The sequence below is a fragment of the Taurulus bubalis genome (assembly GCF_910589615.1).
Source record: "Taurulus bubalis genome assembly, chromosome: 16".
NCBI classification, from domain to species: domain Eukaryota; kingdom Metazoa; phylum Chordata; class Actinopteri; order Perciformes; family Cottidae; genus Taurulus; species Taurulus bubalis.
Window position 1 is genome coordinate 3963564 of NC_136604.1, and position 10711 is coordinate 3974274.

Consider the following 10711-nt stretch of genomic DNA (forward strand, 5'->3'; position numbering starts at 1 on the left):
CCCCTTTTAGTTTTCAAATAGATGGAACGCAATTTTCAATTATTTTGGTTGAAAAGGGGCAGGCAGTTTAACGAGGTTAAGAGGAAACGCCAAACACAGAGTCTAAAACCTGGACTATTAGCTGTTAACTAGGTTAGGTTGAACATGTGTCCTAAACTCATAGGAATGCTCGTCCTGAAAAATCATTTCAACTGATCCGGAGTCAGTGAGTTATGTGTACCAACAACAAGCAAGACAAAGAAAAGACTGAGGCTGGGATAACCCAGTTCTGGTTGTGTCCATCCTGCCCTTTGCCTCTGCTGATGGTTATCAACCTGACTCTGACTCTCCCATCTGTCCCCCCAGGATTTGCCTTCCCGGATTGGGCCTACAAGCCCGAGTCGAGCCCGGGCTCCAGACAGATCCAGCTGTGGCACTTCATCCTGGAGCTGCTGAGGAAAGAGGAGTACCACGACGTCATCGCCTGGCAGGGAGACTATGGAGAGTTTGTCATCAAGGACCCGGACGAGGTGGCCCGCCTGTGGGGGGCCAGGAAGTGCAAACCACAGATGAACTACGACAAGCTCAGCCGAGCTCTCAGGTGAGCCTCAAGCGGATAGAAAGGGTGATGGAAAAGAAGGACCACGTCGTAGAATTATATTCTACAAGTCGCAAGGGTCCAAGCTAGTTAGATTCTGTGTCTGTGAAAATTCCAAGTGGGCTTTACACAGACACCAAGCTTCAAACTAAATATTTTAAAACCTGATTTAACTCTAATCAGGAGCAGAACTGCGAACACTTGTTGATTTATTCACACCAATGGCAAAACAATTGTCTTTTCGTGGGTCCGTGCTTCAGTCTGCAAGGTATGGCCCATCCTTAGCTAGGCTAGTCTGGACGGATGCTAATATTTCGCTTCATATTGAGGTCGTATGTCCGTGATACCCGAGGAGTCAGATCATGGCATGGAGCCCAGACGGCGCTCCATCTTGAGTTACAGGAGCTGGAGTCGTGTTCTTTTGAACTCCAGGTGAACCGTGATGAAGTCCGTCACCATAAGAGAGATTTCTAAAATAAATCAATGTATTTTAGGTGTAAGATAACAGTTCAGCGCGGGTTAAGGACAACTATGGTGTACGCGCACGCACTTTACAAGGTGTAAAAGGTGTTGTTGTTTTAAGTGGAAGGTGAAAATTAGGAGGAGGGAAGTGTTTATTAGTGTTTCTTATTTAGATACTGTTCGGTTCAAGACTACCTGACTATAACCTGGGAAAGAAGATCTGCTCCATGTTCATTGTGTTTCCATCCTATGCTAAATAAGGAATCACAAGTCACATTTTTAGGAACGTTTTAGGACACTCAATCTTCCATCCGTCAGCTTTTGGTTGCCGAAACGTAAATATGATTTTCATTTTTATTCGTCACCGTCATTTTGACTAATGAAGATACTATGAAGTATAACCTGGCTGCTTTGACAGTCCATCCTGTCGTGTAATGGAGGAGACTTTGGCGCTTGACTTTTTTTTTGTTTAGTTTTTTTAAATCTCATTTCTCTGATACGTTTGATCTTAAGTACATCAGTGTCAAACGTGGAGGGTAAAACAAAACAATACAGGATCAGTGTTTAGTCGCGAATGAGCACCTGTGCTCCATGCTGCAACAAGAGGGTGGCGGTAGATTTAGAAACACACACCTCCACCCTCCGTGGAGCACATGTGGAATGCTGCGGAGCTTTATTTAGCTGCCAGCCTGCGCACACACACACACACACACACACACACACACACACACACACACACACACTGCTAGTCATCAATGTCGCCTCCTGTTTTGTAGGTGGGTGTGGGTTATAGTTTGCCATGGTGATGAGTAGTTACACTGCCTCATCACCACACACACACACACACCCACGTGTGTGCACACATACACTTAACACCTTGTCAGCCCTCCTCCAGCCCATCTGCGTCTTGTTTGTTGTTTCAACCTTTTTTTGTCTTTGACTTCGTATGACTACGTATTTAAAGACGCATAACGTTCTCTGAGCTAGTCTGGGACCGTTTTCCATCAAGAGTCACGTATGCTGCTGCTGTAACGCATTGGTTTTGCTGTATTGTGTATTTGTTTAAATGGGACGATACAGATGAAGGTGTAATGTGTATAATCCAACATATGCTCATGCAACGATTTGTATGATATCCTATGAAAATATCCTGCGTTCTCCTCCCAAAATCTAGCCACACGTGTCAATTTCCACTCGTTCCGTACGGCCTTTTCAAAATGAATGGTTTCAGGCAACAAAACCACTGAGAAAAGTGTCTTAAAATAACAACGGAAGTGCCGTCGCTGAAGTACGCGAGTTTCGAGACAAAAGAAACGTCAACGTTTCACACGGGGAACGAACAGCGGCCTTCTGGGTAAAAGAGCGTTTGTTGGACCCGCGCATCACGTTCTCTTTGCAGTGATGGAAATGTGACCCTCCAGTTGACTCATCTCTTCTATTAATTACTAATGTTGAATTAATAAAAAGTGAAGTAGTGGAAGTAAATTCATCCGTTTAAAAAAAAAAAAAAAGTTTTAATCATTACAATTATGCAGTGCTTTAAAAAATAGCAGATAGTCACATTGAGACCAAATAAATGATGCATAGAAACATCTGATGCATGAAAAATAATCTCTAATGGTTTAATAACGGCAGCGCGCTGCCTGCAGGAGGAACAGACTCACACACATACTGAGGGATTTATCGCTCCAATCCACGACATTCACCATCAACACTGATTGGACGGCCATATAAAAAGGTGGCAAACTTTTCCATTTGAAAGATAATTAATCCCACAAAGTGTTCACAGTAAACACAGTCCAGTGGTTGAAGAGCAGCTACTTCCTCTCTGCTCTGTGTTTCACATCAAGGAGCAGCTGGGGAGCGACTTGGAACGTCTTTTCTGTGGTTTGCAAACTTTTTTTTTTATTATATGAACCAACGGCTGTTAATAAATTCAGACGTTCCCTCTGTTAGAAGTCTTTGATTGACGCTTCTAGCCGTCTTTGTAGTGCACATGTGTGTTATTATTCATGCGTAGCCCTTACACGCGTGTACAGATGTATGCGCTTGTGACTTTTACGTGTGTGTACGACGCATAGAGGCCGAGTCTATACAGTAAAGTCCTTTCTAGTTTTTTTTTAAGGAAGTTCAAATGGTCTTCAAAGAGCAGGAGGCCTGGACCTGTGTGTGTGTGTGTGTGTGTGTGTGTGTGTGTGTGTGTGTCCCATATTGACTCAGCACTGTTTGTGTGCGTGTGCTCCTCTCACATGTACGTTCTTTGCCTTTTCCACCTTGACCCGATCAAAGTGGCGTCCATCCACACACGGCTGTGAACATCATGTCAGCTGTTTTATTTTTATTTTACACGGCGCTCAGTTTAGTTAACACCCGCTCACAAATACTTCCGTTCCAGCAGCGTGTTTTTCCCGTGTACGCCCGCTTGCCACGTACGTGTTCATTTCCACCTGTACAGAGTCTGTCAGACCTGAACTTCATGGTGGACTTAAGGGCTCGCCGTTCTTCTTTCCTCTTTGTGAGATTTACTTTACATTCTTCACGTCTACTGTATTCCAGAAGGAAATAATGTTCCTCTTTTCAAGCTATTTCCCTCGGGATACATAAATTATCATCATATCTTACAAAGGGCACGTCAAGCATTTAAAGACTCATTTCAAATCTCACACAGAACTTGTCTGCACAACTTTAATGGACAACTTTTCCACTATAGTATTTGTTTGTTTGCTCAACTTCCCTCTGAGGAGAACCTTATCCCCGCTTAACCCCGATACGTTTGAGTTCAGTTATTGTAGCGACTTTGTGTGTGTGTGTGTCTGTCTATGTGTGTGTGTGTCTCCCTGTGTGTGTGTGTCTCCATGTGTGTGTGTCCCTCTGTCTATGTGTCTCTCTGTGTATGTGTCTCTCTATATGTGTGTGTGTGTGTGTCTCTCTCTGTGTCTACGTGTGTGTCTCTCTCTATGTGTGTGTGTGTGTGTGTGTGTGTGTGTGTGTGTGTGTGTGTGTGTGTGTGTGTGTGTGTGTGTGTGTGTGTGTGTGTGTGTGTGTGTGTGTGTGTATATATATATATATATATATATATATATATATATATATATATATATATATATATATATATATATATGTATGTATATATGTGTGTGTCCGCGTTGAAGGTGTGGGTGTGCGTAGTAGTCGTCTCTATCAGAAGAGGCCCTTCACTCATTGAGTCAATGGGGTTGAGCTCATGTTTGACACACGCACACACACACACACACACACACACACACACACACACACACACACACACACACACACACTCCTCGTTGTACCAAACTCGGTGACTAATAGATACTCTGACCGCAGTGGAGCAGGGAGTCAACTGGGTACGGCTTCATTGCTCTGACAAATAATATGTCCGTCATTGTTGCGTTTTTTCTTCTTTCTATTGAATTTGTTCCCGTCACTATGAGTGTGACTGATTGTAGGAAACTCACATTGTACTCTACTGTAAGAATCGTATCTTATTTACATCGTGGCTACTTTCTAGGGCGGTGATGGTGCAAAAGTTGATGTTGAGGTTTGTCATCCATCGTGTTTGGAGCTTGGTGGCACGGCAAATAAAGGATTAGACTCGGCAAAGTTCAACAGCGTTTTGAAAGTATTGAGTTATTTCTATCACACACAGAGGGTTTAGATATTGGGTTATTGAGCGTGTAAAAACATGGATCCACCTCACAGATCCGTAATTCTCCATTTACCCTCGTCATTTTATTACTATAGTTTTACATTTGTCACGATGAATCTTATTTATATATCGTGTGTTATATATGTAGCCAAAATTAGACGGGTGGCTTCATAAAGAAGCGTGGGTATCATGGAGAACAGCTCCATTGTAACTAATAGACAACAAGAGACATGTTTACAACATAATGTTCGAGCAAATCCATATTTTTACTTACAAATGTAACCACTGAGCTCCTCAAGCCCTACTGGAAATGATGCATAATGCATTACTGTTCCCAGAATGAAGTGGCCAGTCTCGGCTGAATGAGAGACACTGATTTATTAGTTTTTGTGCACAGAAATATGAATGCGGTTTCGGTCCCCCGAGGGCCATCGGTGAGTCACAGGGAGCCATTTTATCTTTTGGGATGAGCTGTCAGCCGCTCTCTATTCACTCCACTACATCGCTCTGTGTATTGACGATGACTAAGCGGCCCTTTGCTAATGGAGCCGCCCGGTTGGACCAAACCGGAGCGTCTGTCTCACTTCCTTAAGTAATCACAGGGAGACTTTGAATCCAACCATGTGTTCACATTGTGAGCAGCTTGTTAAACGATGCGCTTGTACACTGAGTAATGTCGAATTAGCATGCAGGTAGCGTGCATTGTGCTTTTTGTTTTTTTAATTATCTTTGAATATACTGTCGCCAGGTAGAAAACACCAGTTCGTTAACGTTGACATTAAAAATCTCATTAGGGTGGGAATGCTTGGGACATCTCACGGTTCAATAGGATTGATTCTTTGTGTCACAATTGAGAATATATTCTTAATAATTAAAACTATTTGGATCTTACCCCAGTGACTCCTGTCTTACATACCAGTCTAGGTGGAAGAGAGACACATCGGGGTCTGTTTTTAATTAAGGTTGACTCGTGTTTTCGCCCCATGCAACATCTAGTTCTTTTTTTGTTAATTTTTGATTTCATAGGGGTTCTTCTGTCAATTCTGTCTTTTTTCTCTTTGCTGATCCTGTCCCAGTACCAACATCTAATGTCAAAAGTAAAATCTCTAAAGAACAACCTCCACCTGCTTCCTTGTCACTGGCTAACGTATTCATCAATCGTTGGAAACTTTGCCTGTGAAGATGTAAACATCGGCCCATCTGGTCTGCAGGCCACAAATAAATAAATCACCCAAATCTATATTTGTTAAACAATACTTTCATGTTCAAGCAGATCAATGTCCAATTTAACTTAATCGGTCCCAAAAAAATATCATTTAGTTGCCGCAAATAATTAGCCATTGTTGAGCCTCTGAGCTCCAATATAGTGGCGGGCCGAGTAATTAAATACTCCTCAATGCCAGTAGGTAGTGCAATAATTACCTATCATACATGCTGTTATATGCTACAATGTGACATTTTTTAACGTTGTTGGTGTGTCGCAGGATTTCTTTATTGTAGAAAATGTGCCGCGGCTCAAAAAAGCTTGAAAAACACTGGTCTAGATTGCTTATGTCGGTCATGCGGAGGCAAACGCATTAAATGTAAACTGTTTCATAGCTCGTTAAATGGAGCTTTCAACCCGACCCGTTTGATTCGGTTAAAACGTGCTGTTGGTTTGTTGTCTGTTGGTTTGTTGTCTGTTGGTTTGTTGTCTGTTGGTTTGGGCTGGAGTGATTAGCTGTCAGTCATTTTCCCAAAACGCTGTATGGCTTTGAGATAAAACAGTCTTGTGTCATTTTATTGCCCCACCAGAGGTGGTGGACGATGGTCCTTTTATTCATTGAAATAAAAGTTCAATTTTAACAACTGAAAACCCTCTAATGGCTCTCAGTATCTTTTCATCCATTTATGCAGAACCATTCACATCCAGTAATTGCCTGACGTTGGCAGGGATGCGAGAAAATGCTGCAGCTTTGATTGCCTGTCGATGACTTGCGGCGGCGAAGATTACTAAATGTCAGCACATGAGCTAACCTCTCTGTTTATTCAGGTTTGGGAATGAAAAGCAGACTTTGGTGATTTTTGATGTGAGCTGTGAGTTTTGTTCCATGCAGGAGAAGTCTTACTTCAGTCCGTAGTCTCGGCTGGAACAAAGAAAGCCGTGCATGATAAGAGGACTTATCCATGCGCTGCTGATGGGAACCGTATTTATAACTCTGGTCTGTCCTTCACTCTTTAGATACTACTACAACAAGAGGATCCTCCACAAGACCAAAGGGAAGAGGTTCACCTACAAGTTCAACTTCAACAAACTCGTGCTGGTCAACTACCCCTTCATCGACATGGGCTCCGGTATGCACGCACTCACATTGCTGTACCGTGTGTTATGTCTAACCATGTCTTTCTTTTTCTGCCCTGATAACGTCCTCTGGGAACTAAAATTCACGGTGATATGTTTTGGATGAAAAGAATGACATCACACTTGACATTACACTTGAGCTCGAGGGCAGACGCGTTGTTTTAGGCCTTCAGTGTCGATGCATTTGAGGTCTTTGTGTTTAGATTGCTGAATGTAACTTTGAGATTGAAGGGCCAAAATAACCGCTGAACACAGTTGGTGTTGACGCGTTTGACGTGCTAGCAGCGGTGCAACGGATCAGGAAACTCACGGTTCGGTTCCTATCGCAGATCAGATCAGCACAAAATTTTAAAAAAGGGATTAAACATAACTTTCAGAGATCCCTTATCACAATTTTGTAGTCGCCAATATGAATTATCGATCATTGATGATAGATAGATGGTAGATACAGATCCCTTTGTTGTTTGACTATAGCAGCTGGTCTACAAGCCTTCAGAAAAAAAATTCCAAACGCTCTGAAATCAGTGTAAAGCAGCAGAAATTGTTTTACTTTGTAAGGAAATAAAGTATTGTATTTTTAGGAATCAAAACAAATCTTTCCATTAGTAGTTTAATGATGTGCTCAAAGCTAGCCTAATACTCATTTTTACTGAACAGAGCCTGAACGCATCATAATGTAACCAGACGTACCGTTAGCCGTGCTGCTAACGCTACCAGCTCTCCTATCAATTCAAGCACGGATTGGTTGTTTATGATGTAACATTATCAGAGATGGGCAAACAGTAAAGCATGAATGATGATGATGTTGTGATCGCATATTTTACTGAATATCCACCACTACTTTTTGGAGCACAAAGTTTTGGATGCCGCTACACTCACTTAGCTTATTACAGAGAGCCAACCATGATTTGATATTTTACTGTAATTTGTGCAGTTGTCTGCAAAGAAAGCTTTTGAGAAAATACCCAAATATTTTTATATAAATGTACATGCATGTAATATAATCCAATCCTATAGAGCGCTTTTCGCAGCCCCAGAAGTTAGCATCACACTGGCGTCCTCAACAAAACAGCCACTGGGATTTTTCTATTGGGTTTATGATGACTGCAGAAAATAAGGTCTGGTCAGGCGGACTAGTCGGCATGACGACGTGCTGTAAAACCATTTAGCCACTTGGTAGCAACCGTCTTTTTAAAGGTATTTACCAACGTCTTTGATATGAGGGAACCAGAAGGGTTTAAATAATTTCCTGGTTTTAGGAGTCTATTCATATCAAGTATGCTAACCTTTAAGATAGCTCAATCAGATACCGTCCTAGCAGGAGTACAAATCATATCCACAAAGTCTCCTGAAACAGTGTGCCACGTCCCAGATTATCCCTCTCCTCTCCTCCCCTCCTCTGAAGTCGTCTCCCGTTCTGCTCCCGGCCACCCAGTGTAAACACGGCCCATATGGGAGCGTTGGATACCGGGTGACATAAGTGCGGCACGAAACTTCAATTATAGCCTCCGTGTGATGTGGCCCACACACATGACATGTTGTGATATGACGGTTTCGTACGGCGGATCACTCGCGCGCACATGCCCACGTCAATCTGGATTAATGGGCGAGCGCAGCCGCTCACAAACACACACATCAAATGAACACACACACAGACACACACTGACACACATGGCTGTGAGACACATACACACACTCGAGTCGGCGGTACTGGAAAAAAAACATAGGAACCCAACCCATGTTTGTGATGGCAGTAGGAGCGACTTTTCCAATATTTAATTCTGGCACGTGCGCAGAAGCCGAGAATGTATTGCCGTGCCACAGTCTCTCTGGCAGGAGGGAGAGAGGGGAGAAAGAGAAGGGGACTTGTGGCTTTGAGTAACCCAGTGTTTTCTTTCTGCCTGTGACCCTCTGGGTAAAATAGTTTGAGTTATGGGAGACCCACTCTCATTAGTTACTTTCCCGTTTCTCCTCAGTTTAAAGGCCAGTTCGCCTGCTTTCTTTTTCCACCCTCATTTTATTCATTTCTTCACGTTGCAGGTCGCGTCCCTCAGAGCGCCCCCCCGGTGCCGACCGGCGGCAGCCACTTCCGCTTCCCCTCCTCCACGCCGTCAGAGGTGCTCTCCTCCAGCGAGGAGCTGCGCAGCCCGGGCATGTTCAGCAGCGTGGCCCGCCGCATGGCCCGCGGCTCCGTGAGCGACTGCAGCGACGGCACCTCCACCAACTCGGAGCTGGAGGAGGCCGTGGGGGCCGACGAGCGAGGCGTGGCGCCCGACCGGGGCTACAGGGGCCTGCTGCCTCCGCGTCTGCCGCACGAGTCTCTGTTCAGGATCTACCCCAACCCGGGGCTGTCCAGACACGGCCCCAGGGTCCACCCGGATTCTCTGTCTCCGTTCCCCGTCTCCCCGCTGCCCGGCCCCGGGGGTCTTCTGGCCCCAAATCTGTCCCCGGCCCTCTCCATGACCCCCACCCCGCACATGCCCTACACCCCCTCTCCCTCCATGTCCTCTCCCATGCTGGGTTCCCACTTCTCCTTCAACCCGGAGGACATGAAGCACTACCTGCAGGCCCACACCCAGTCCGTCTACAACTACCACCTCAGCCCCCGGGCCTTCCTCCACTACCCCAGCATCATCATCCCTCAGCCCCACCGCCCCACCCTTGAGAAGCCGGCCGCCCATCACCTCCACGGCCCGCCGATGCCGCTCTCCCATTCGCTCGGCCACCAGCCGGGAGGCGGGGAGGACGGGCCGCCGCATCCCTCGCCGTTCAAGTTCAAGCTGCAGCCGCCGCCGCTCGGGCGCAAGCAGAGGGAATCCGGGAGCTCATTGGCCTCTTCCTCCTCTTCCTCATCATTCACAGGGTCTAGTCAGATAATCAACTCTCCCTTGGCTGCAGGGCCTCCTAAGATCAAGGTGAGACAGGATGTGATGGTTCAGGGGTGCCTCTCAAACATTTTGAGTTTGAATAACACCTAGCTGGAGTCATAAATGAAACGTCACCCTGTAAAATATTCTTCCTTCTCCAGGTGGAGCCCATATCCGACATGGAGTCAGATGAAGAGGTGGAGGTGACCGACATCAGTGAGGATGATGACCTCAATCAGAACGACCGGGATGACGAAGGCGACGTCTTCACACCTCATCTCCGGCACCATCATCACCATCAGCTCAGCAACCATCTCCGAGCCAACGGGACGGGGAGCGGCTTCTCCGCCCCGCCGCACCCCGACGACGACCCCGACGACGACGAGGTCTTCAAGACCCCCGCCACCCCCACCGCCGTCAGCGGCCCGGCCGTCTTGCACCCGGTCCTCCTGAAGAGCGAGCCGGGTCAGGCGGCTCCCATCAGCCCCGGGGGCACGCTGTGCATCCCGCTCAAGCTGCGCTTCAAGCGCCGCTGGAGCGAGGACCAGAAGATGGAGGCGGACTGCGAGCGGGACGAGGCAGAGGATAAGAAAGTGAGGGCCGAGGCAGAGGAGGACCGGGAGGGGAGGAGAGAGGGGACAGGAGAGGTGGCGAACGGGGGAGGAGGAGCGGGAGGAGGAGGAGGAGGAGGAGGAGTCATTTTGGGGTTGATGCTGCCGCCGCCTCCCACCCAGCGCAGAGCGAGCTCTGAGCTGCAGAGAGCCACAGCACAGCTGTCTCTGGAAAACACTGGCTGCTGA

At 46.2% G+C, this 10711-nt stretch overlaps 1 protein-coding gene across 1 annotated transcript; it reads left to right on the plus strand.

Moving 5' to 3' along the window:
- Window positions 1-533: 533 nt before the first annotated feature.
- erf (Ets2 repressor factor) lies at window positions 534-10711 on the plus strand (the record flags this gene model as incomplete). Its single annotated transcript, XM_079232375.1, has 4 exons — window positions 534-580; window positions 6925-7037; window positions 9085-9959; window positions 10073-10711. Exons 1-4 carry the CDS (start codon window positions 549-551, stop codon window positions 10709-10711), a joined length of 1659 nt encoding a protein of 552 aa, XP_079088501.1. The 5' UTR covers window positions 534-548.